The 27,915-nt window shown below is 48.6% G+C and overlaps 1 protein-coding gene across 2 annotated transcripts in view; it reads right to left on the bottom strand.

Moving 5' to 3' along the window:
• The window catches only part of PRKCB (protein kinase C beta), a 311,182-nt gene that overhangs the window by 120,967 nt on the left and 162,300 nt on the right, over positions 1-27,915 (bottom strand). For both annotated transcript variants that reach the window (XM_060122196.1, XM_060122195.1), the window contains exons 4-5: positions 25,050-25,161; positions 22,186-22,314 (exon numbers count right to left, since the gene is read on the bottom strand). In XM_060122196.1, the coding sequence (XP_059978179.1) occupies positions 22,186-22,314; positions 25,050-25,161 (241 nt within the window). The remainder of the gene's footprint in view (positions 1-22,185; positions 22,315-25,049; positions 25,162-27,915) is intronic.

The raw sequence follows: 27,915 nt of genomic DNA, 5'->3' as shown, positions 1-27,915 counted from the left end.
TGAAGGAACTACTCAGAAATGTGAGGCCAGGGTTAAAGGAATCAAGAATGGGTGGTGAGGCACCCAGAGACTAGCAATGGTGAATGTCACGGCCACTCTTAGGCTGAAAGGCAAAGGGAGGAAACAATGTTACCAGAGCCCGGTGCACCCTGGAGCTGGGGCCCAGAGCAGGGGGATTGGGAAAGAACACCTCACCTTCTCTCTCCTTCAGTCCTCTGGCCAGTGCTTCTTACTGCATGCACTCAAGCAGAAGCTAGAGGGCCCAGGTGAGGCCCTCCGCAGGGGTTAGTCTCCTGAGACTCAGGGAAGAGCAGAGAGTGGATGGGGACTGAGGAATGCAAGTACTCAGCACAGCAGGCAATTGTTAGTACTAACTGGTAAAAGGAGGGCATCACTCCAAGGCTAAGTGAGGGGCCAACCAGTTAACAGAGGCCACAGGGAGCTGCCCTCCTGGATATCAGGGTGGTGGAGGGAATGAAGGAAGGGGAGACAGCATGTGGCAGCACAGGGTGAGTTCACCCACAGGGGGCTGGTTACAGGGCGGGTTCTTGGCTTGCTGTGTGACCTCAGGCCAGTTGCTCAACCTCTCTGATTCCCAGCTTATTAGCTACAAAATGAGACTACTCGGTATCTTCCCTGCCTACATACTCCTATTTATGCCAGTGAAAGAATGAAAGTCTGTTTTTCCGTTCTCTGAATGTAGACTTGGTCATGTGAATTGCTTTAGCCACTGGGACATTAGGCAGTGTGATATAAGCAGAGTCCTAAAAAAGTGCTTGTGAATTGAGGCTTGAGTTGAAATGCTCTCACTTACTGCTTTTGAGACGTCTATGACTAAAACCACATGAACAAGCTAGAGCCAGCCTGCAGAATGGTGAGAAACACAAGGCTAGGTCAGCCCTGTCACTCCAGCTGACACTGAGCAAACCACCACGTGTGAGGCTGAGGCCATCCTAGACCTTTCAGCCCCAGACAAGCCAGCCCAGGTCAGAAGAACCTCCCAGCAGACTCACAAAATTGAGAGAAAGAATGTTTGTCCTTTTAAGCCCACTACACTCGGAGTGATTTGTTACACAGCAAAAACTTACTGATACAATTACTAATGAGATACTGGCAATACATCTCCTCCCCAATAGCAACCCAGTAGTAGGTTGGAGTACCAGAGGTACAAACGGTGGGGCAATGCTCCAGAATGCCCCATGAAGCTTTCCATAGTGAACCTTCTCAATAGCATGAGTGTTTTCAAAGTCCAGTAAGCCTCAAATTAAAACAACAAAAAAAGGAGGAGTGGGGGCTGCGGGGAGATACAATCTAAATCTTTAGATTGCTTTGTCCCTCCAGGCTTCCTTTTCTTCTCTTTTTTAACAAATTGCCTAGCGTAAAGAGTTCTTTTCTTTCTTCCCTCCCAGGAAGTTATTTACTTTTATGGGCTTCTTTTGGGAAATAAAAATCAATTTTGGCTTGCAAGTGATACATTTTACTCTCCCAATAATGAAAGCTCGAAAATTAAAGGCCCTAAGGAACAACCTCTCTGTACAAAAATGATGTTGAATGCAGCCCTAAGATTCTTGTGTGAACATTTTATAAATTGTGACCACTGTTTGCTGACAGAAACCTGGAAATCACTCACAGAAGACACAGAGCTACTGTGAGCGATGGCTTCATACCGGGTGGGCCCTGGCAGGCTCACATGCCCACAGAAAGGCACTCGTGGAGAACTTGATCTGTAATTCACAATTCTAGAAATTTGTATATAACAGGGGACTCCTGTGTGTATGTCTAGGAAATCAGTTCATTCATTTATTCAACACATAATTAATGAGCATCTATTATGTGCCTAGACCTGGTGATACGATGAACAAGACAGACCACAGTCAACGCCTTCAAGAAGCTTACAGTTCAGGGGAAAGATAAAGACATTAAAGTGTCTTAAGTCAGGTTCCCTGAAAACAGACTGATGTGGAGACTTGTGTGTAGGGGTCTTGCTGGGTCTTACCCTTGGGAATAACCCCCGCAGGCAATGAGGGAAGCAGGACAGACAGAACAGAGGGAGGAGTGAAATGGCAATGCAGTCGTAACAGACCTCACCCAATCTATTAGGGAGCTCTGAGGTCGGGATGTTCCTTCAGACATGTCCCCAGTGGACACGTCTGTACCCACCCCCCAACCAGAGACCAGTCCTTGGGTGTGGGCTGCGCCTGGACAATGCAGGTCTCTTCAGGGCAATTCCTGGAGGACTAAGCTGTGAGTCGTCAGCAGCCATCGCTCCCCATGCCTGGGGCAGAAGTGCCTCAGTTATGAAAGGGGGATCTGGGTGGCGCCCCACACTGCCCACTACAAGAGAATCATTATAAGTGTGGTGTGTGTCGTGAGTTCCGACTTTAGAGCAGGAGGCACCTAAAGTGGACCGAGGGTTAGCGGGTGTCACTGTGGTCTTTTCTAAATGACATCTATAAAGGAGCCTGAGAAGAGTCCACTAACTCAAAACTCTCCAGGTACTAGGCACTGTGAAGGTCCCAATACACACTCTCCCGGCACCCCTGCCGTGACTCTGTGAGGTGTGTGCTCTCGCTGTTGAGGAAGCAGAGTCCAAGAGGGGCTGACTCACTTGCCCAGAGTCCCACAGCTGGCAGCTGGCAGAGCCGGGATTTGAACACCTATGCGACGACAAAGGCCTAGAACCTCTTCTGCATACTTCCTGCCCCCTTTCCCAAGCATCCTGAGCCCTTCCTTCACACTTTCTTCCATTCCCACTATAGAAATGACTGAGTTTTTCTCATAAATGACTTTCTCTCAAGCTTCCTCTCCTGACCCCTTCCTTTTACAACCCACATTCTCTTAAGAGCTGTCTACACTTCTCTTCCCACCTCCCCTTCCTAACACCCAGCATCCTGGCTTTTCCTCCCACCACGCCACTGAACAAGCACTGTCCGAATCCCTAAGTTAAATGACCAAATCGGGAGGCTGTCTCCACGCTCAGCCTGTTCTACCGTTTCCCGTTGGCAGCACCTAACAGGCTGGCCACGTTCACTTTCTTTCTTTTTTTTTTACGTGCACCGTTTTTTTTAAGTCTTTATTGAATTTGTTACACTATTGCTTCTGTTTTATGTTTTTTGGTTTTTTTGGACACAAGGCATGTGGGATCTTAGCTCCCTGACCAAGGATCGAACCTGCACTCCCTGAATTGGAAGGCAAAGTCTTAACCAATGGACCTCCAGGGAAGTCCCCGCTTCACTTTCTTGAACTCTCTCTTGTTTTGGTTCCCGGGACCCTCCACTCTCCTGGCTCCCCTTCCTTCTCTCTGAGCGCCATTTTTTTCTCTCCTTCACTGGTTCCTTGAAGTGGCTCCATTTCCCAGGGTCCCACCCACACTGTTCTTCCAACTCCCCGCCTTCTAATACCTGGCACACCCAACAGCTCTGGCTCCACTGTTAGGCTACTGATGCCTGAACCTCTGCTCTCGGCTCTAATTCCTCAGTTGGGTGTCTGGATATATAGATCCACCTACTGGACGTAGTCACCCACGTGAGCCCAAAACGTCGCAGACCCAGCTTGCACAAACCCAAGAGCATCGCCTTTCCCTCCGAGTGAGCTTCCTTGACTTCTAACCCTGACTGCTTATCGCTATGCACGCACCTTCCCGAGCCACAAATCTCAATTCATCCTTGATTCCTCCATCCTCTCCTTGACTCTCCACATCACCTGACTCTCATCTGTCCCTTTCTGCTGTCACTTCCTTAACTCAAGTGTGCATCTCCTCATCCATCCTCCTGAGATCCTTCTCTTTCACTGCCACCAGTGGTATCTAGATTAGGTAATTACCACCCCAAATTGCTCATCAACTACCGAATAACGTCCAAAATCCCTAGGATGCGTGAACAATTCTTCTGTGATATGGCATCGATCTGTCTTCACAGATACACTCTGTAGTCTCAACACCCCAGAAATCCAATGGCCCTTCAGGCCCAGGGTCTTCACGCATGCAGTCACTTCATCCTGACAGCCCACCATTTAACCCACTTTTCCACCTGTTTAATCACTTGTTCAGTAAACATCCACTGTGCGTCTGTACATGTCAGTTGCACACGAGGTGCTAGAACACAGTGGTATGAAAAATAAGACTGGCTCTTCCCTGCATCCAGTGGAGGGAAACAGGTAAGAAGCAAAGAAACAAATAAACAACATAATAACAACACGGGACAAATACCAAGACAGTGTTAGACAGGGTAACGGGGTACAGGGACTGGGAGGGGATTCATTCTTTGGATAAGGCTCTGGGGTGCCCTTTCTGAGAAGGTAACATTTGAGTGGACAACTGAGGGGTGACCGGAGGCCACCACATGTAGAGCTCAAGGAAGAACAATCCAACTGAGGGAAGAGCAGGTGCGAGAAGGAAGGACACTCTCTTGGGGGAGCAGCAAGGAGGCTATCACGGCAAGAGGACAAAGGAAGAAGATGAGGTTGGAGGGAGAGGCTCAGAGAGAGAAGCAGCCCCTGCAGGCTCTCGGAGCAGGGCCAGGGGTCTGGATTTCAGTGGAAAGCTCTGCGAAGCCTTAGAACAGTTTAAGTAGGGGAAGGGCACTGTCTGATTTATATTTTAGAACGCTCCCTCTGGCTGGGTGTGAACAGTAGATTTCAGAGGGCCAAAGCCCATGAAAGTGTCTATTCATCTTTCAATGTATGAAACAGATGAAGCTCCCAGCTGAGTCCTAGCAGGGGTTAGTCCTTCCCCTCCAGAGCGAACTCCACTGCCTTTGCCTCTGTGCAGCCTTTCCCAGCCCCACTGGGTGGAATACTTCTCTGCTCAGCAGTCACCTCCCACAGCACTTGTCTTCAAGCTGGGTTATCACTTCACCCATGGCCCCTGATAGAGTCGGTTCTCTCTCCCTTGCTCTCTTAGTAAGTTGTGAAATACTCTGTGCGGAAGGGGTCATACTCATTCCCAGAGCCCTCTCGGTGTCTGGCAAATGGCCTCCCACACCGGAGAGACTCAAAGAACAATGGAAGGAGGGAAGGAAGTGGGGTGGGGGGAGGGAGGGAGAGAGGCTCAAAGAAAATATCTTTGTGTTCCCCAGGAATGCTGCGCATTAAGAGCCTAGGTTTACAATCAGTCACATCTATATTTTAATTCAAGCCCCGCTGCTCACTAGCTGTGGGACTTTGGGCAAGCAAATTCACCTCTCTGAGCTGCACTTTCCTCGTCTGTAACATCAGAATCATAGTAGGAAAGGGATAGGTATTATCTCATAGGGTTGTGATGAGGATCTAATGGGACCAAAGAACACCAATGTCCCTCCCCTTCTCAAAAGTATACCTGTTTGGGACGGGCAGGGGTAGAGCAATCCAAAATGTGGCCCCATGGCTATAGGACACTGTTGACAAGGTTCTGTCTTCTTCAGATTTTCATTTTTAACAAATGTCTGTTGAGTGCTGACCATGAACACCAATGCAACCATCACCCCCATTATATCTGCTATAAACAGCTGGGGAAAGACACATCCCATGTGCTCGTGGATGAGGGTTGAGTCTGGCCCCTGCCAATGTGCCATGGACCCAAGAAACTCCTGAAACGAGGCCATGGAAACAGGCCTTTCACATTAACTTTCAGACCCCAAGCCTCAGTGAACAACCCCACTCCCTGGAGATCTGGCAGGCAGCATCCCTGCTAAAGTGATCTGAAGACAAGGCATTTCAAGCCCAGGATCTGCCTACCCATCCATCACCCCCATCTAGGGGAACCTGTAGCCCACAAGCCCCAGGAGCTGCCTCTTGAGCTAATGATGAGCACAGACAGTGATCAGCCCAGGTCAGTCTGACGACAGGAAGGCTGGATGGGAAGGCTGGGGAAATAATGAAAGCTCACTCGTCCCTCAGCTGAAGTCACCATTTCAATTCCTAAATCTTCAGTTTGTCACAGTGGTTAAGGACTTCAGGGATCCAACATCAGTTCTGCCACCTCCTAGCCAAATGACCTTGGGCAAGTCAGTTAAGCTCCCTGGGTCTCAGTTTCTCCACCTATAAACGGAGATTAAATAAGTGTACTAATACAGGTAAAGAACTCTGCACTGTGCCTGGCACTTAGGAGGTCCTTGCTTTGTGCATTTTATATTTAGAGAGATGGTAATGATTTTGTCAAGGGAACTGCACTGTACAAGCCCCTGCAAAACTAGGAGAAATAAGCAGAAAGATACCAGGGAGCATCCTTTGGGTCTACTGGCTCTTTGTGAATATACCCATGTGTCTTTCTCCACTGTTTCCTAATTTCTTGCGGTTTTGTTCACTTTTCTTTCCTTGCTTCAAAAGGCTGCTTGGATTGGGATTTCTTAAGCTACAAGCGAAGACAGTGGGTTAGACCGGAAGAAGAAATAAAATCAAAGGGTCATTGATCCTCAACTTTGGGGGGCAGGCTCTTATTCCAAGTCCCCGGGGAGGCCCATGTTCTGAGCCGAGGCAGGCACCCAGCGAGGACCACGGAAGCTGGCGTGAGAGCCCAAATCCAGCCATCCAAGACTGCGTCACGCAGCTCCACGGGGGAGGAGGAACAGACAACAGCAGTCTGTTACCGCCATTTCCCTTTCCTGCCCCAGCCCTTCTCATAGCCCAGCAGGCAGCTGATGGTAACTCGGAGTCTGACAGCCTGTGCAAAGCGCTCAGTCTCTCCGGCTTCCAATCACCAGGTATCTGAAGGGGTTGCAGGAGTCGTCAGCTTCTGCCCTCATTAAAAGCCCTTTGGTGGGCCAAAAAGATGATTGTTAAAGGAACTGCCAAGTTCATCAGCCTACTGACGAGGAGGCGGGCAGATGTCCCCAGAGCTCTGACATCCCCACCCAGCCAAGGCGGTCCCCTCATTTGCATCTCATTTGCATGGCATACTTAACAGGACTCCAGCTTACACTGTCGCACGCTGAAAAGAGGCTCTGCCGTCATGTTTGTGCAAATGAACAAACAGGGGGGTCCACAAAGCAAGCCCACACGACGGTCTCGGCCCTCCAGGAAAACAAGACCTCAATCGGACCACAGTGATGCGGGCAGATGTAGATGGCACTATTCTGGGACGGATGACCCACTAAATAAAGCCATGGTTACATCATGCACAAGGCCAGACAGGGAAAATTCCAAATGTTTTCAAGAAACTGTGTTAGAACGATTCAGGCTAATTGCATGCAAGTCTTGTACTATGAATGTCAAACTACACCAGCATCACATAAATGAGCTGTCAGAGATTTGGTCAGAGTTCCCACAGAAAAGAACATTTCCCCTCTCTCAGAATAGTTCCTGTTTTGTTTGACGGATGCACACACATCCCTCCTTGGCAAAGGTTTTCCATTTTATTGTCCAAAACCCACAGTTTCCCCCAGTACCTCTGAAGGATTACAGCATTGCCTCTCAGGATAATGTGGGCGCTAACATCTCTAATAAAGGCAGACCTGGGTTCAAATCCAAGCTCTGGCACTTACTAGCTGTGTGGCCTTAGCCAAGTCACTTAACCTTTCTTGAGCTTCAGTTTCCTCCTCTACAGAATGGAGAAAATATTAGTCTCTGTCTCACAGGAATTAAATGATGTATTGCATGTAAAAGTGCTTGGTACAATGCCTGGTACCTCTTACAAAACAGAAAGTCAAGAGGTACTTATAACTGAGGAAACAAGAAATGGAGCTATAAATACACAATCGGCTGTCTGTATTTCCAGACACAGGGGTGGGGGAGGGGAGCCGACTCTAAGGGATTTGAGCATCGGTGGACTTTGGCATCCACCAGGGGTCCTGGAACCAATCTCCACAAATACCAAAGAACGATTAGAACTACTAGAGCCACAATACACTCCTGGAATCCATTACTGTGGCTCAAATTCCTTACAAGGGATTACAAAGACTTCAGCAGCTGCCTTCACGTTACCTCTGTCTTTCTCTCCTGCTCTCCCCACCTTGGCTCACTCCACTCAGACTCAGGAGCCTCCTTGCTGCTTCCTCAACCTTGTTGAGCACGCTAATGCCACAGGGCCTTTGCACGGACTGTTCCTCTGCCTGGAATGCTCTTCCTCCAGGGAGCTGCATGACTCCCTCCTTCATCTTCAAAAGTCTTTACTCAAAGGTCCCCATCTCAGTGACACTTTCCCTGCCACCATTATCTAAATTTGCAAGTCCTGTCCCCTCGCCCATACTCCCAATCCTCCTTTTCTGCTTTATATTTCTCCTTAACACTTACCATCTGACATACTGTATATTCTACTTCTTTACCTACTTTATCGTCTGTCACACACACTACAACAGAGGTCCAACGGCAGCCTGCAGGCCAAATCCAACCCATCACCTGTTTTTGTAAGAAAGTTTTAGTAGAACACAGCCATGCCCATTCATTTACATATGGTCTGTGGTCACTTTCATGCTGCAATGGCAATGTTGAGTAGCTGTGACAGCAACCATATGGCTGCAAAGTCTATCTGGTCCTTAACAGGGAAAGCCTGTGGAGCCTTTGCACTAGAATATAAGCTCCATGAGGGCTGGGTTGTCTTGTTCTCAGGCAAATCTCAATGAGCAGTCAGTGCCTGACACCTACAAGATGCTCAATAATATGACCCTTTTGCTGAATGAGAGAACCAGAAGTGGCAGTACACCTGTGCTGCAGGTATGTGGAGGAGGGCACCAGAGGGACGGTGTCAGCGAGCTAAGTCCGGCTCAGGAAGTTGGAGCCATGAAGCAGTGAAGTGAAATAGTGACAGAGTATGTCATTAAAACACAGAGCTCAGGCTTCCCTGGGGGCGCAGTGGTTGAGAGTCCGCCTGCTGATGCAGGGGACACGGGTTCGTGCCCCGGTCCAGGAACATCCCACATGCCGCGGAGCGGCTGGGCCCGTGAGCCATGGCCGCTGAGCCTGCGCATCCGGAGCCTGTGCTCCGCAACGGGAGAGGCCACAGCAGTGAGAGGCCCGCGTACCGCAAAAACAAAAAAACAAAAACATAGAGCTCAAGTACAAGAAGGAAGAATTTCAAATGGTGTCCTCCAAGGCAGTAGTGCTCAGAGCATGGTCCCCTGGAGGGATGATACATCGGCATCTCCTGGGAACTTGCTAGAAATTCAAATTCTCAGGTGTACCCCAGATCTGCTGAAGCAGAATCCCTGGGGTAGGACACTCTGTGGGTGATTCTGGTCTTAGAAGCACCACTCTGAAGAGAGGAACTGGGGGTGGGAGAGGGGACGTTGCTTTCCATCAGAGGCTCTTCAAGGCACACGGGGTTTTTAAACTCTGTACCTAAACGAGTTTGCTAATACCATTAAATAAAAAGTTTTAAATGCATTAATCACAGCTTTTTACTTTCTGTGTTTCTGATGCTTTGACATCCGGGACCTTGCTGACCCCAGAAAGCCCGCCCTTCCCAAGGCTGGCCAATTCACAGAGATACTAAAATCAGCTGCGAGTGTATCTTTCAGAAGCAAAGCAGCCAATCCAGAGCCCATGCCTCCAACCATCTCCTTTATGGAGCTCTTGCACTCCAGGCCACTATTCCCCTGCACTAATCACACCAGGGCTGGACACCCAGAGACAGTCCCTTCTCTCTAGAACCCGCTGATGTTCGTGAGGGGACACACAGCTCTGTCATGTGGTGTTTGAAATTGTGGTTTGTGGCTTAGGGATTAGATAGCAAATGGCTGAAGGAGTGGGGGCAGCTTCACCTGGGAACTGAAGGATTCTGGGGCTTCAAATGAGTAAGAAGCTGTCGGCACACCTGTACTGGGTGACCCAAGAGATGACACTAGCAGAAGCTTCACGAGGTTAACTAATATACCCTTTGGTAGCCCGACGTGTCTGGCTTACTGGATTCCCAACCAATTGCACCCTGCCTGCCTGGACCACTCACTGCTCTTCCTCTGACCTCCCAGCACACCGTTCCCATCCCCAGCTTCTCCAAGCCTGCGTAAGGTCAAATTCCTCCAGTAAATCCCTTGTTCCATTGTCTGCGTGGTGACTTTGATTCTCTGAATGATACGGGAGGCTTGCAAGGCCCAGCACCCATCCAGGTGGGAAGCTGGTTTTCCCATGAAGACCTGCTCCTCCCAGAAGCTCAAACCACCTTGTATCTTGATGTTTCCCTGTGTAACCTGAACACCTTTTTATTTTTAAGTGAAAACGCTTTCTCAAGATACTGCTATGAACTCTATTTTATCCCTCTCCCTCTCACCTTCTGGATGCCCTCAGTTCCACCAACTTGAGCACCCAGGGAGACAGGATGGGGTAGAGGTTAGGCACACAGGCTCTGGAATCAGCTGGCTTTGAACCGTAGATCTGCCACTTCATGACTGTGCAACTTTCAATGAATTACTTAACCTCTCCAAGCTGCAGCGTCTTCACCTGAACAATGGGGGTGAAACCTCAAAGGCTGGAGGTGAGCACGACATGCGATGCTTCCCTTAAAGCACCTGGCACACAGTAAGTGCTTAGTACATGTTGGCTGCATATATAAGCGGAACAGTGTCTTAAAGTGGCGGGCTTAGCAACCAGGTCCTCTGAACTCCTCAGCTGGGCAGGTACCCACTGTCGGGCCGTTTCAGGGGAGCCAAATGCCTCACTTCCTCATCAAAGAGGCAGCTTAAGTGTTGTAAGTTTTCCAGGACATATGGTACCCAGGAGGGCAGTAACAAGACAGAAAACAACAGCTGACATTTATCCGGGGTACCTCTGACCCCTCTCTCTGCCTGCCCATTACAGTCTCCAAGACGCTGGACTTCTCACCCAAGAAACCATGTCCTGAAAACATGCCACTTTGGGAGGAAATAAAAAGCTCACTAAACAGGAAACTCCAAATTTGGCAAATCCAGCAAAAATCAGCCAGGGAACTTGGAAAGGGTTGGGTAAACCACGCCGACCAGACTAGCGGCAAGTACGTATGGCGTCCCGAGCCTGTCCCAGGTGGTGTTCTAAACGCTTGCACGCACAGCCTGTGGGATTCCCACAGCCACATGACCCTGAGGTGGGTACTTCCACCACCTTCACCTTGTCCTCCTGAGCCATCCAGGTATTCCTTACCTTCCAAGCAGGAAGGGAGAGCCCCTGGCCCTACCACAGTGAGGTCTGAAGAGAAGGCTTTCCCCATTGGTCCACCTCTCACAACCTAGGAACTCAGCCAGCCTCTTGCGCAGGTCGTGGCCAACGAAGCCAGCCTTTCTGCAAACAGGCAGGCTGACCTGAAGGACTGGCATCATCTCAACCTCACAGCCCAGCAAATACTGGCTCGAACGCTCCTGGAGGAGAAAAATGGGCGAGCGGGGGGCACTGGGAAAACGGAGCCCTGGGAAGCAACGTCTCCATCCGCGCAAGGCAGCCGGCCCCTGTACCCACCTCCTCCTCGGTGGCCTGGGGAGAATCACTCTAACAGCGGAAGTGGTGCTTGTGCGTCCGCGGCACGGCCGGAACACAGGAAGTGTTTCAGAAAAGGGAGCTGCTGCTGGTGTTACCCCCACCCCCAAGGAAGGACAGAGGTGGTGTTCAAGAGCCTCGTGCTCTGGGACCGACATGGGTTCACGTCCCAGCTCCACCCCTTCGGAGCTGTGGCACTGGAGAAAGTCATAAACCTCCCTCTCTGTGCCTCAGTGTCGTCACCTGTAAAATGGATGTGATATTAGTAACTCTCCCACAGGGCTATTGATAGGATTACATGAGAACACTAGGAAAGTGCTAGCCCTCGGCCTTATTTTATTTCCTTCATAACCTTTATCACATAAAAAAGGATTCTGTTTGCTCAGTGGTCGTCTCCCATCATCAGAAAGAACACAGATGTTCATTGCAGCTCTATTTACAATAGCCAGGACATGGAAGCAACCTAAGTGTCCAACAACAGATGAATGGATGAAGAAGATGTGGCACATATATACAATGGAATATTACTCAGCCATAAAAAGAAATGAAAGTGAGTTATTTGTAGTGAGGTGGATGGACCTAGAGTCTGTCATACAGAGTGAAGTAAGTCAGAAAGAGAAAAACAAATACCGTATGCTAACACATATACATGTAATCTAAGAAAAAAAAAAAGGTCATGAAGAACCTAGGGGCAGGACAAGAATAAAGACACAGACCTACTAGAGAATGGACTTGAGAACATGGGGAGGGGGAGGGGTAAACTGGGATGAAGTGAGAGAGAGGCATGGACATATATACACTACCAAACGTAAAATAGATAGCTAGTGGGAAGCAGCCGCATAGCACAGGGAGATCAGCTCGGTGCTTTGTGACCACCCAGAGGGGTGGGATAGGGAGGGAGGGAGGGAGACGCAAGAGGGAGGAGATATGCTGATGATATATGTATATGTATAGCTGATTCACTTTGTTATAAAGCAGAAACTAACCCACCATTGTAAAGCAATTATACTCCAATAAAGATGTTAAAAAAAAAAAAAGAAAGAAAGAAAGAACACAGGACACAAGAGCAGGCGCGGTCTTGTTCATGATGGTAAGGTGCCCGGCACACAGGACACACCTGACGAGTGTTTGCTGAAGAAGTAGAGGAAGCAGGATTCGAACCCAGGCCTGACCCCAAAGCCCTTGCACAAGCTCTGGGATCTCAGACTATATTGGCCTGTATATTGGACTACACTGTACAGACTTGCCTCAAGTCAGTGAGAAAAGCAGGTGGAGCTAGTGACTGAAAAGCAAGGTGTGCCTTCTCCCCCTGCGGCAGGAGACAAAGGCACAGCAGAGAAGGGCTCTGGTCATTTTCCACGAGCCAGGGGCTCCGTGCTGCGTGAGGACTATTTCAGGGGACGTGGGGAGGTTCAGGCGGTCGACAAAAGGGGATTCTGGCCCCTGAGATGCTAACACCAAAGCGTCACGATGGGCGAAATGTCATGGCCAAGGTGGGCTGGGAGGCACACACCACCCAGCCTCCACCTGTGGCCGTCCCTGCAGAAGCAGAGCAGGTAAAGCCTGCCATCTAGTGGACGAGGCGCATCCTGTTTCACTGAGATTGTCCGCCAGCAAGGGGTATGGGATTTTAAAGCGCACACAGAGAGAGACCTTCAAGACGGCAGAGGAGTGAGACGTGGAGATCACCTTCCTCCCCACAAATACATCAGAAATACATCTACACGTGGAACAACTCCTACAGAACACCTACTGAACGCTGGCAGAAGACCTCAGACCTCCCAAAAGGCAAGGAACTCCCCACGTACCTGCGTAGGGTACACAGAAGCCCCCACACCCAATTTGATTCACTGTTTTCAACAACTGCATAATACCTCATAAATGGATATTAGCCCAATTAGGCTGATTCCAATTCTTTGCCACTGCAAAGAAAACATCAATAAACATGCTTATTCCGGATGTTATTTCCTTTGATGCTAGTGATTTATTTCAATAGGATAGATTCCCAAAAGGGAAATTTGAGAGTCAAAGTGTGTATATGTATATAGTTTTTAATAGATATTGTCGGACCACTTCCCCCAAAGGCGGTAACAAGTCACAGCCCTGCAGGTCCTGGCAGGGCCCCCACCAGTGCCACTCAACAGGCATTTAGGAACAATGACCGCGTACCCAGCACATCTCGAGGTTTGGGTGCCTCAGATAGCGGTCTGGGCTTGACAGTTCTCACAAGACTTAAACACTCAGGGAACAAGAAAAGGAAACCTGGGTAGAAAGACTTTAGCTCCCTCCATCTTCTCAAGTCAACTCCACCTCCTTCAGTGTCCACACACCAACTACCACCTCCCAAGTCAAAAGGCTTCCTGTGAAGGGTGGGCAGGGGATGCTTGCCCTGGCCTCAGCGGTGTGCAGACAACTATCTATAATGCATTGAGAAAGATGGTTAGAGTTCCATAGGTAGAGATAGGATTTAACTCAATTTTATTACAAAAACACTAAAGAGAAGCAAAATAACATGGGTGCCTTGCTAAGTTTAAGGGGATGTGCTCTCCAGTGAGTACACATGAAGTGGTTTGAACAAATCTATTTTACTGCATTACAATTTACCCCCACCAAATTTAACAACTATCAAGTGTAATATAATCTAAAAGATCTTAGGTTCCCTGGCGCCCTAATTCCCAGAGTCCGCGGAGGTGCAGGGCATGCGTGTCGGCATACAAGGGGATTGCTCTGAGAATGGTGTTCACAGCTTTCACCAGATCCTCAACGGCAGCTGTGACATCAGAAAAAGAGGGTGGGGCTCTCCTGGTGGCGCAGTGGTTGAGAGTCCACCTGCCGATGCAGGGGACACGGGTTCGTGGCCCGGTCCGGGAAGATCCCACATGCCGCGGAGCGGCTGGGCCCGTGAGCCATGGCCGCTGAGCCTGTGCGTTCGGAGCCTGTGCTCCGCAACGGGAGAGGCCACAACAGTGAGAGGCCCACGTACGGAAAAAAAAAAAAAAAAAAAAAAAAGAGGGTTAACGTGATAGGAGATAGGGTAATACACCTGTCAAAACTTAGCCATTGTACACTGAAGATGTGTGCATTTCATGGTATGTAAATTCGACCTCACAAGTTTAAAGAAATTGTAAATACGTTTTGAATTCTTGTTGATGATGTGCAGGCTGAAGTGTTTCGGGGGAACTGAATTGATGTCTTCAACCTACTTTGAAATGTCAAAAATAAGACAAACTGATGGATGGAGAGTGAGATGGATGGACACGTGATTAAGCAAATGTTAATGGCAGGATCTAGGTGGCAGATAAACGATTGTTCACTGTAAAATTCTTTCCACTTTGCTGTATGCTGGACATTTTTCATAATAAAATGTTGGGGGAAAAATACTAACCAGTAGTATAATAAAGGAGTGGGAAATCCACAAGAACTGGGCCCTATTCCCACTCCAGGATGTGTGGCCTTGAGAAGTTATTCCTTTTTCTGAGCCCCTGTGACTCACCTGTTTAACGGGGGGAGAAGGGGATAACTGTTGCTGTGATACCTTCCATTACGGACAGCGATGGTGTTGTGGTTTCACTTTGTTCTGCAAGATCTGGGCATCTCGTGAAAGAGATTCTTATATATAAAATAGATAACTAATAAGGACCTACAGTAGAGTACAGAGAATACTCCGTAATGACCTACATGAGAAAAGAATCTTAAAAAGCAGATATATGTATATGCATAACTGATTCACTATGCTGTACAGCAGAAACTAACAAAACATTGTAAATCGACTATACTCCAATAAAAAAAAATTTAAAAAAACAAAAGATTTTGGGGGGAGGAATGGCTTTGAATGCAACGCCTGCCCCCTAGTGGACACTAGTGGCCTAGCTTGTCTTTTTTTTTTTAAATTGAAGTATTGTTGATTATCTTTTTGAATTATAGTTTTGCCCTGATATACACCCAGGAGTGGTATTGCTGGATAGCTTGTGGTCATTTTATATCCCTGCAACTGATGCATGGCTGGGTAGTATTTTGAGATATTAATCCGTCTGGGTTTTTCTTCATTACACTTCCTTTTTCTTCCCTCCTTCCCTTTCCCCTTAAATCAGAGAGCTAAGCAATTATACCCCAGTAAAGATGTTAAAAAAAAAAAAAAAATCAGAGAGCTATAGCTCGGGGAAGGATGTGACAGGCCAAAAAGCAGAAATAGCCTTCAGGTCACTCTGGCTCTGCGTCCCAAATTCCCAAACCTCTGAGGTTTTAAAGAGGAAATGGACAGAGCGTGTCTGAAAAAAAACTCGAAGGGCAGTGAATGTAACCTGACAAGAAGGAAATTCTCCATGGCAAACAAAAGGAAGAAAGATGAGAAAAAATTCCAAGAGTCCTAGGGAATTGCCAAGACCCTAGGTCGTGATATTTGTCCAGGAAAAGAGATTTGTCTTGCCCCCTGTTGTATCCCAATGGTCTAGAACATGCCTGACAAACAATGGAAATTCAATACCTGTTGTTGAATGAATAAGTGAATGATTGGCAGAGTGAGCGAATAGATTCTACAGGAGCTTATAACTAGAACGTAGGGAAGGGAAGTCACACTCAACAGCTAACAGCCTCCCTCAACCCCTGCCATTTTTCCAGCCTCCAGGCTTTTGTGCACCATTTTCCCTCTGCCTGGAATGCAGCATCATGGTGAGACTGAGGGCCATCGAGCTGAACTGCCTGGACTTAGATACGAGACTCAGCACTTACTGTGCAATTCTGGGAAAGTTAGTTAACCAACTCTGTGCTTCAGTTTCCTCACAGGTAAAATGGGGATGATAATAATACCTACGACAGGGGATTGTTCTGAAGATTGAGTTGATCTGTGTAAAGCTCCTGGTGTGTAATAAGAACTCAATAAACAGAGCGGATGCTTTCTTATGTACCCTGACACAAAGCTCGCTCCACCCAGATAACTCCTATACATCTTACAGACTCAACTCTGCCATGGCTTCCTTCAGGAAGCTTCAGGTGCCCCTCTGAGGGTTCCCATGGTACCATCTCACCATCTGCCACATTGCAATATAATTATCTATGTCTATCTCTCCCACTAAGCTGTGAGCTCCCCGAGGGCAAAGATGAGATCTCATTTGTCAATGGATACAACCTGGTAGTCAGGCCCTTCCTGAATGAATGAATGAATGAATGAACATCTGTGCTTACTGAGCCCATCTCACCTTCCTACCTATAACGTGCCACCTTTCTCACACTGTAAACGCCTAAACACCAAACTACCCCCACCTCCCACCTCACCCCTCAGGTACACCATACCTGGGCCTGCCCTCTGCTCTTCTGGTCTTGTCCTGCCCTATTGGTCATGGAAGGAAGATACCCAAGTAGAAGGGCCCTCGTTGGTTTCCTTGAACTCTTCCCCCCTTGTTAGGGTCTCCGTGATGGGCAGAACCTTTTCTACCTTGAAACATAACAAGAGGGGCTTCTTTGAGCCTTCAACATCAGTTTCCTTTCTCCTAAGAATGCTTTTAAAACTTCTTTTGGAACCTAGTGTACAGGTGGATGCAATCCTCGGCCTTTCCCAATAGCCCGTCAAGGATTTATGTTCCTCTTGTGCTCTTCTTTTGATGTGTGGATGTCAGATCTTGGGAAGGATTTAAATACAAAGTATTGGGAGTTCCTCAGTCTTTCTGGGAGATGCTTCAGTCTGAGGAGGTTGTGTACAACATAATACATTGTAAGAACACCGAATGGGTGTCCCAAAGAGAAACATTCAAAACATTGCTCCTCTGCTATTTTTAAGAACAGCCCCAGTTTTTGTGAGATAGAACTATGGATATGGTTAAGGATTTGCAGACTGCTGCAATGTAGATGGAAATGTTAATAATGGGATATTAGTTGCTATGTTAATAGGGAGATACTGAATTGAAAAGGGGTATTTTATATACAAGGACATGGGCTTCATAACCTCCAGGAGCATTTTACAACTTTGATCAGGGCTTCTGATTGTACTGCCTCCCCTCCACGGTAACACAGGGCATCATGATGTCCACATGATTTCCTGTGATTCTACAAGTCCCACTGTTCTGTGTCTTTTCTAAATTATCCAGGGAATGAGGGTAGTTATGGCTCCAAAGGGTGAGTCCCAGTCTCAGTAATACCTGCTGTTGACCTTGGACCTGGTCCTTGGAATTTTCTGCATGGTCTCCTTCTTTAAGGATGATGGTGTGAATTGGATTATCTGCTGAACTTTAGCTCCTCACTGTGGAAGGCACTGATTTGGGGATCATCTGTGAGTTCTGGTATCCATCAGGATCCTCTAGTGGCATCTCCTTCACACATATATCCACTGATTCCACAAATATTTAGTTATGTCATCACACTAGGTGCTGGGATACAGTGGTGAGTCAAGACAGACACAGCCCTACCCTCACCGAGCTTAAAGCCCAGAGGGAGATGCAGACACTAATCAACCCAACATAAAACCACAGCTGACACAAGTTCAAGTTCAGGATACCATGAATGTCTACAACAAAGGGAGGTCCAGGGAAGCTTCCTTGATTGCAAGAATGAGCTGAGACCTACAGGAAGAGGAAGAGTAAACTGCTGAAAGAAGACAAAAGGGCAAACACTCCAGATGGAAGGAAGAGAGTATGCAGATGTCCTATGGTGGGTGGCAGCCTGGAGGGGATGAAGGATTAAAGAAAAGCAAGGAGACAGAGAATAGATAATGAGATTACCATGTCACAGTTAGTCTGTCCTAAGGGCAATGAGAAACCTGTGATGAGCTTTTTAAAGAAAGAGAACTGATTGGATTTCCCTTCTGAGTTTAACCTGCAAGACTCCTGACAGCAGATATAGAGCCAGGATTTCATGAGCCAGAGATGAGGAAACCTTCAGATCTTTCAGAAGCACCGGTAGCCTGGTGCCTCTGGAGATGGTGGGATTTCAAAGAGCATGTGGCAAGTACCAACAATGGACGTGCCTCTACGGTCTGAATGAAGTGGGGCAATTCAACACCACAGGTCACGTTTGGCCTCACACTGCTGGGAAGGGCTCTCTTCTCTCTGATCTGTCTGGCTGAGATCAAGGAGGAGGGCCTGGAGTCCCAACAATGAAACCAGAAGGATGCTTGGGAGATCAGAGTATACCCAGGAGACCCAGACCCTGCCAGCTCCCCTCCACTCGGGCCAAGGCCCCCAGCTCCCGGCTACCGTGAGTGTTGGCTGTTAATGGCTCACAGTTGCCCCATGTCCAGATAGCTGCCCTCAGTCTCACAGAAGCCATGGATTCTGGGAGGTACCGTCCCACTTTCAATCCCAGTAGCCTGGAGCAAAGACTGACCGTCTTAGCCAGCCCAGGCTGTGGAAATAAAATACCTCAGACTGGGTTACTTAAACAACAGATGTTTATTTCTCACAGCTCTGGAGGCAGGAAGTCCAATATCAAGGTGCAGGCCAATTTGGTTCCTGGTGAGAGCCCTCTTCCTGGCTTGCAGGTGGCCACCTTCTTGCTGTGCCCTCATGCGGCCATAAAGCCACCAAGCCCATCATAAGAACCCCACCTTCATCTAACTCTAATTATCTCCCAAAGGCCCCACCCCCAAACACCATTTCATTGGGTTAGGGCTTCCACATGTGAATTTTAAGGGGACACAATTCAGCCCATAGCAGTGTCTGACCCTAACAGAACAGCCCTCTTGCCTCGAGGAGGGACTGACCCTGTGCTATAATCTGTGGTCCAGGACTCCATGGGATCCAGCTATAGCTGGTCTTCAATGGAGACCACACTCTCACTCAGCTTTTCCCTGCTCTATCCTCACTCCTTATCTTATGAGCAGCCCCAGTAAATCACTTGAACAAAAATCTCCATCTCAGCTCTGTGTTTAGAGGACTGCAGTCAAAGCATCAGCTTCTTCTATCATCAGTCAATCAACGATCCCACACCAGGTACTGACCGTGCCTGGAACGGTGAGGAGGCAATAGCAGGGCACAGTGACCTGCAGACAGGAGGCCCAGGGGCTCATCCTGCTCTGCACGAGACATCAGGCAAGTTGTCCAACCTCACCGAGTCTTAGTTTCCCCTTCTGTATGTTGGCAACACCACTATCTCCGTTGGATGAGTCAGTACCAAAGCACTTGGAAAACCACAAAGTGCTCTTAGTATATCGGTAGCTATTCAGTTAGTGCTAGCAGAACCCTGAACATGCAGATATTCTGTCCTTAACTTTAAGGGAGTCCTAACTTTTCTTCCTTCTCCTTGCTATGGGTTGAATTGTATCCCCTAAAAGAGGTGTTCAAGTCCTAATCCCAATACATATGAATGGGACCTTGTTTGGAGATAAGGTCTTTGCAGATGTAACCAAGTCAAGATGAGGTCATACCAGATTAGGGTGGCCCTGATCCAATGCCTGGAGTCCTTAGAAGAAGAGGAAATTTGGATGCCGAGACACACAGGGAAGAACGCCATGTGATGATGGAAGCAGAGATTGGAGGGACGCAGCCACAAGCCAAGGAGCCCCAACTACCAGAAACTAAGAGAGAGGCATGGAACTGACTTTCCCTCAGAGCCCTCCTGAAGGAACCAACTTGCCGGCACTTTGATTTCAGACTTCTAGCCTCCAGCCTCCAGAACTGTGACTGAATAAATATCTGTTGTTTGAAGCCACCCAGTTTGTGGTACTTTGTTACAGTAGCTCTAGGAAACAAATATACCACACCCTCATTGGGATTGCCTGAAAATCGTCAGCTTGTGATCAAGATATAAGACAGTGTATCTGTGATTGAGGGGGAAGACTTTGACCTCGAATTGGAAGAGACGTATTGTACCACGTGAAACAAAGTGCCCAGGAAACACACATAAGAGGTAATGCAGCTAAACCACAGAGGGAATAAATAAGGTATGGGGGGAGAGTTAGTGCAGGGAACTAAACCAAAAAGTAACCTAGTATATCACGATAGTGAACAGACCTAGGTGATGCCGTGTGTGACTCTCTAAGCCTGTTTTCTGATAGAACGATAATACTACTTAGCTCATTAGAGATACTGAAAATTTTTAAACAAGATATTGCCATAAGTGCTTTGCAGAGTGATTAACACACTTAAAAACTCAAATGTTAGCTACTTTTGACGTAGCTGACTGGATGACGATGACTACAAATGGTGTGAGCTCTCAGAAGCACAACTTCTCTGAGCCTCAGTATCTTCATTCATAAAACAAGTATAATAGATATTTCACAACGCTGTTTTGAGCACTGAAAGAGATAACATGTAAGTCTTTTCTATTTAATTGAAATATCATTGACATATAACACTGTGTAAGTTTAAGGTGTACGGATGTGTTGATTTGATACATTTGTATATTACCATATGATTACATCCCTGGCATTAGCTAACACCTCTATCACCTCAAATAATTATTTCTTTTTTGTGGTGGGAACAATGGATGGACCTTGAGAGCATTATGCTGTCGTTTGGTTTTGAGCGCTGTGCATTGAAGGTTGGCTGGCCCTAGTAACATCTGAGCCAGTGTAGTTCCTAGAGAATAACAGTAGAGGGCAGCAGGGTCTCATTTTTGCCCCTCCAGCCCAGGAAGCTTAGACAGTGGGGAAACCAGCTTTTCGTGAGGCTTTTCCTCCTTGGGGGACCCTCAAGCATTTCACTGGGAAGAAGTCATGTCAGCCATTGCCTTCCTTTCAGAGGAAAAAACAATTCAACGGAATACACGTTCCATAAGAGCCCACTGGGTGTCATGAACCTCAGTTTAAAACGGGGATTACATTTTACAGGGCTATCTTTCAACTTTTATGTGGTGTAGGCTCAGTGCTTCAGAGCTGCTGAACCATTCCAGGGCCTCAGACCAATTTTTGCAAAATCAATCCCTTCTATGATCAATTTCCTAAGATATCAAGTCAAAAAACCTTGTTTAAATTAACAAATTGTAAATTCTAAGAAGTTTGACACAAGCCTCTGGGGAAGAATTCCTTCAAAGTTCTAGTCCCATTCTGGGGACTTCCCTGGCGGTCCAGGGATTGAGAGTCCGTGCTTCCAATGCAGGGGGTGCAGCAGGGGGTGAGGGTTTGGTCCCTGGTCAGGGAACTAGGATCCCACATGCCGCACGGCGTGGCCAAAAAATATATAAAAAATAAAATAATAATAAAATAAGATAAATTTAAAAAAACAAAGTTTTAGTCCCATTCTGGTCTAGTTCAGTGCCGCATTGACCGTAGCTTTATGGCTAAGCTTTATGGCTATGAGCAGTTACCCATCCAGCACAGCCAGGTTTCCATTTTGTCTGAGCTGCCCATGTCAGAGCCAAGCATGTTGTGAATGCTCCATTAGGAGGGACAGACACCATGCTGCACTTCTCATAAGAGGCTGTATTATCCCTCTTTCTTATTACTATCAAGTATTTCAGAAGTGAGAAAAACAGGGAGAATAACAGAACAGGGACCAGTGAGGCCGCCGTCAGGTTTAAGAAAGAAATACTTCAAATACCTGGAAAGCCCCCAGGGACGCACAGTGCCATAAAATTAAGGTGTTCAGCATTTTGTCTGCTCTACTGGCTCCTTTGAGGTCTTCGAGAAAAGTAATGTACTGCTGGTGTCCCAGCTCTAAGCTCCAGCGCACCGGAGGTGCTGAGAGCTTCACCCTTCGGGGATGCAGTCTCTAAGGATGCCTACAGCGAGGATGGGCTGTAATGGGGGCCGGCGGCGGGGGGAGAGGGGAGGAAGGCAGTGTGTCACCGCACCTCTCGCCCCGCCCCTGCACCGCCCATCCCTCCACCAACCTCCCCTCCCCTAACTCAGCGGTCCAGCCAGGTCCGAACCTAGCGGAACCGGAGCGGGAGCCCAGCGCCACCTACCGACAACGATAAGGACCTCCCTCTCGATGTGGGCCTGGATGTAGATGCGGCCACGGCGCTCCGTGTGGTCTGTGCCGCAGAGGCTGGGGACGTTCATCACGCAGCGCTTGTGGACGTTCATCATGCAGGCTGCGGGGACAGAGGGAGGGTGCGCGGCTCAGGCTGGTCCAGGCTGGACCCCTCCTGTTCCCCTCCTTCCCTCCGAAGCTGGCGGAGACCAGCCAGCCGTGCCCGCCCTGCCCGGGTCTCATCAGAAGGGCTTCTCCAACTCTCCCGCGGCCCCCGCCCCCCATCCCAGGCCCTGATGGACAAAGGAGGAGGAACATGTCCGTCCTCCCGAAAGGCTGAGGCACCTCGCGCACCCCCGACGGCTCTGAAGCCAGAGGCACCAAGCTCAGTGGCACGGGCAGCAGGTAACGCAGCGAGAGAAGCTGCGGGTGTGGCGGGACCTGACCGGCCAGGGAGCGCAGTGTCTCCACTCGGGAGCAGCCATGCAGGGCGCATGCCCCAAATTGCTGAGATCGCCCCATTTTTCAAGATTAAGCAGGAATCCTGACTTGTATGTGACATCTCCCGATTTTTAAATATTGACGGCCCATAGGTTGGTTTCCGTGGAAAGAGTCTGAGAATGGGAGCTGTGAGCCAGCAGGTTTACCGCAAGGGCTCCTGGGAGGGAGGAGCTCGCCCACGAGGATGCACTGAGGCTGACAGTAAAGAGAGCTCTGGACCTCCAGGGACCCTTCAGAGTTTCCCAAATGGATACAAGAGGACCAGGCCTCTGCACCCTTGCACCTGCCAGGAACCACCCCCTGGGAGGGGCATCATCTTGGGACCTGAGCAAAGCCCGCACAGTATCCACCGAAACTAACTGCAAGAAAAAGGATTAGACGCAGGGTAAGACGAATGGAATAGGTCTGCGAACTGAATCGGACCTTCATGTCTCTTACGTGATACGATAAATACAGGCTCCCTTCCCACAATCCTGCAGTACATCTGTGCTTCCTTCAGTGGGTGGCTGGTTTCCCCTAAGTCCCACGGCTGCTCCAGGGAGGTGTGCCTGGAGTCCAGTGTTCTCTAGGGGACCCTCGTTCCAGTTCGAGAAGCCAGGAGGAGAGTCTAGATCACCCCATGGGGCCTGCATTTCAGGAGATTCCCTGGGGAACTGGGGGCACGGCATCCCCAGGGGCAGGGGGTGCTCAGGACACCCCCTTCTCAGCCCGCCCAAGCTCCAGGAGGCAGCAGGCAGATTCCAAAACTGGAAATGAATCGTGGGGAGAAAAGGATGGTGGGGAGGAAGGGAGAGCCCCCTGGAACCTGAGTGCCCACGTTCAGGGCTCTGCGTCAGCCCAAGCTGCCTCCCACCCACCCCTCTCTGTCCTTGAGGCCCACCTGGGGCCCCACGTGCGCTAAGAGGAATCAGTGTCCCACAGGCAGAAGGCAGCTGCGCCGCTCTCTCCCCGCCTCTGTTATGTGTCTGCCTGGGAGCCCCCATTCACCACGCGTGTCTCTGTGGCTCTTGCCCTGTTTGTTTCTGTCTGCCTCTCGGTACCCATATCGGTGTACGTCTCTTTCCTGGTCTCTGCTCCTCTGCTTCAGCATGTGTCTCTCGCTGCCTCGGCTGCATCTGTGAATAGGTCTGTTTCATGCTCTGGGCCTGTGTCACACCTCTTTGTCTCCATCTCTTTCTGTGTCTCTCCATGTGTGTGTTTCTGCCTGTCTCTGCTCTCTCTCCATCTCAGTATCTCTGCAGGAGCCTGACTGAGGGCATCTCTCTCTGTGTCACTTCCAATCATTGTGTCTGTTGGTTCGTCTGTCTGTCCCTCCTGCTTGAGTCTCTCTCTAACTGGGCCCCTCTGTAGCCTCACCCATCGCTCCCTACACCTGGGCGCACGTGTCATTTGCCCCCTGAATCCGTCCCTGTCTGTGATTGTGTGTTTCTCTCTGTCTCTTGCCCCCTTCCTCCCCACCCACACCCATACTCCTCTCTGTCACTCTCTGCCCCTGAGAGTTTCTCTCTCTGTCCTCTGGGCCTCAGGACCCCTGTGACAGGGACAGTCCGGCCTCATGACTGCTCAACATGCGGGGGTCAACAGGCCTCTGGGAGCCAGCAGCACTGAGCCCCCCATCTCCACCCCGTCCCCTTTGCAGCTGCAGCTCTCAAAGCCTGCTGGCTCCCCCACCCCTCGGGCCATTCAGCCCTTCACTTAATAAAGAGAAGTCCTGCCCCATCCTGCCTCTTCCCACCCCAGCCTGGTCAGAGAATCACATGCCCGCCCCCCTTCTAGCATAAACTGTAGGTGCTAAAGGGAGGCAAATTTTCTCTCTGCAGAGAAAGGCATCAGCCCCGCATATTGGTGCTGGCAACAGCTGTGTGCGCGGCTGCAGGAATGGCCCCGATTTGACCACGCCTCCCTGTGTCCACACCTGTGGACTGTCCCCTCCCACACAGACTGTGAACCTTGCCATGTGACTTGCTTTGATCAGTGGGACTTGCCCTCTTAAAGCACTTGGGACCTCCGTGTGAGCAAGCCCAGGCTAGCCTGCTCAGGACGGAAGACATGTGGTCCCCCAGCCCCCGTCATTCCCATCACCCAGGTGACAGCCAGCCATCCTTGCGGACAGGTAGGTGAGGCCCTCCAGGCCCAGACAGCCCCTCACCAACCTGCTAACCCACCACATAGGCATGAGTAAGCCCAGCCCAGACCTAAAGGACAGCCTTGCAGAATCATGAGCTCTATAAATGGTTATTGTTACTCAGCAACAAACAAGTGGTACCCAGCCCACCCAGGACTTGGGAGAATGTTTTGTAGACCATGAGGAAGCAGCCCAGTCAGCAGAGGCTGCCAGAGAGCAAACGTACTTACTGTCACATTTCATCCCCTGGTGGATGAGTCCATACAGCAGCGACCCACAGTGGTCACAAAACGTGGGGCTGGAGTACGTGTGGATCTTGAACTTGTGTTTGCTCCGGGGGTCCTAAGGTCAAAAGAAACAAACAAAAGAGGTTGGCATCAGTGTGGCATGCCCCAGTTTCCCACTGCACTGTGCATCACTGGAGAACTCCTAGAGAACTGAACTTGGCCCCCAGCATTCATCCTACTTGTTGGGACCATCACTGGAGCTCTGTGCCCAAACATGGTGCTTGATAAGTAACCACTGAATGAATGAATGCCTAAGACAGCTGATGGCTCCCATCCTGCCCCAGCACACTCACTGTGCCTGCAAGTCCTCCATCTGGGAACCCAACCTACTGACTCTTATCTGCATCAAGGACTCCACAGATGGCAAACAAAACACCAGACAGATCAGGTAAACAGGTCGCCTTGCTCCTACGTTTCTCTCCTTTATCAGCCAAGCAACTTTTGGATGATCTAAAACCCAAGTCTGGGCATGAAACCTCCCCAATAGGACCTCATCATCTACGGGACAGAGTTCAAAGTCCAATGAATAGTCTACAGGTTGTGGCAGAGACTACTGGCTTTCCACCAATACCCATTCTTCCTTTCAATAACAGAACCCTTGAGTCTTAGCAGAGACCATGGCTGCCCAACTATAGACCACATTTCCCAGTATCCCTTGCAGCTTGGTGTGTCCATGTGATTGAGTTCTGGCCAATGGGATGTACGTGTTTCAGTCATTCCTTTAAAAGGAAGGTGTGCAGCCTCCAGGGCCCCTTTTTCCCTTCCCATTGTCTGGAAGATGGTGAGAAGTGGAAGTGACCACCTTGGACCCAAACTTGGACCCACCAGCCCTGGACTTTGTACTTCTGGACAGACATCTGAGAGAAAACCTACCTTCTGTCTTGTTCAAGTCACTATATTGGGGGGCTATTTGTTACAGCAGCTTACACCATTCCTTAACTAACTAACATGCCCTTCCTAACCTGGCAATGTAATGCAGTAGTTAAAGGTCCAAACTGCCTGGGCTCTTCTTTGATGCATAATTTGGGGCAAGTTATTTAATTTCTTTGTGCTTCATTTTCCTTGTCCGTATGATGGAGAGAATGATATAAGCTATATGACCACTGGGAAGAATAAATGAATTAACCTATGTAGAGATCTTAGAACAGCCTGGCACACAGTAAGGAGTATAAGCTTTTGCATTATTATTACTAGATCCCCCATGTGATCCCAGCTATGCCCCCAAACACACACTGTGTTTTCAGTACACAGGACTTGCTCGTACTCCCACATATGCCATGCCCTTCATGACTCTCTGGCTCTGCATGATGTCTTTCTCCTTCAAGAGCTACTCTAACCAAAAAGTTCCTTCTTCTCTTTCCCATCCCAGCCTGAAAGCTGCCTTCTCTGTGAAAGAGAAAAGTTAAAATCATGGGCCCTAGGTTCCAACCCAGGGCTGATCTGATGTTCTAGCCTTTGCTATATGCTACCCATCTCCTAATTCATTCACTCATTCATTCATTCATCCATTCACATTTATTTATTGATGCAGGTGCCTTTTAAAAACATATTCTAATAGAGACAGGAAATGAACAAGTGAGCAAATAAATGGACAGAATAAGTAGAAATTATTTTATGTGCTATTAAAATGATGAGCATTTCTCCTTAGGAAACTATTATTTACAAAATTTAAAAATAATCCTTATATCTTCCAGAATGGCTACAATTTTAGAAAATTGATACTGACGATACCAAGTGCTGATGTGGAGAGAACACTATTGGAACTCTCCTACGACGCTGGGGAGAATGCAAAGTGGTAGCATCTCTTTGGAAAACTGTGTGGCACTTTCTTATAAACATACCCTTACAATATATGACCCAGTAGTCCCACTCCTAGGTGTGAAAGGAATACATCTATCCACAGAAAAACCTGCAAGTTTATAGCTACTTTACTTACAATAGCCAAAGTCTGGAACCAATCAAGTATTCAACATACAACGGATAAAAAAAGTGTGGTACCTCCACACAATGGAATACTTCTCAGCAGTAAGAAGGAATGAACTACTAATACAGGAACATTCATGAATCTCAGAAGAATTTGGGTAAGATAAAGCTGTCAAACACATGCTGTTGGATTCTGTTTAAATCAAAGGCTACACGCTATATGATTCCACTTAAATGACATCCTAGAAAAGGCAAAACTATGGGGACAGAAAACAGATCAGTGGTTAAGAAGGACTGGGGGTGGAAAGGGGATTGACAACAAAGGGACAGCATGTGGGAACTTTTACGGGCTGACTGGAATGTGCTATATATCAACTGCAGTGAATTTTACTATATGTAAAGAAAGTGAATTTTGCTGCATGAAAACTCTGTCTCAGTAAGCCTCTGCCTAAAACCCTGTCCATCCCTGAAGGCTTTTGCTGGCCTGCATCTTCTTAATGAGCTACAAAGTTTCTTTCATGACATTCCAAGCCTCTGCGGTCAGGCAGATGAAGTGTTGGCCCTTGCACAGCTCTGAACTGCCAAGTTTTAGAGGCTGGGTCAGCTCTGCTCTGGCTGTGGGACCCTGCAGGGCTCCCAGGATGCAGAAGGACCCCAGGACCCCCTTGTCACGCTCGAGGACTGAAGTGCTACCCTAGTAACCATTTTTTGGAAATCAAAAAAGGAAACTAAAGGCTCCCCGTTGATGGCTTAACCAGCCATGTTTCCTTTCTTAGGCAATGAGATGCAGAAAATACATCTGGTTCCCGGAAATAGTCCCAGTGCTCTGTGCCATAAAACACTTCCCTGGCCTTTGAGAATTCACCTTAAAGTCGAGAAATGAGTG

Source organism: Lagenorhynchus albirostris, chromosome 15 (genome assembly GCF_949774975.1).
Source record: "Lagenorhynchus albirostris chromosome 15, mLagAlb1.1, whole genome shotgun sequence".
NCBI lineage: Eukaryota > Metazoa > Chordata > Mammalia > Artiodactyla > Delphinidae > Lagenorhynchus > Lagenorhynchus albirostris.
This window is presented reverse-complemented; position numbering and strand designations above follow the sequence as displayed.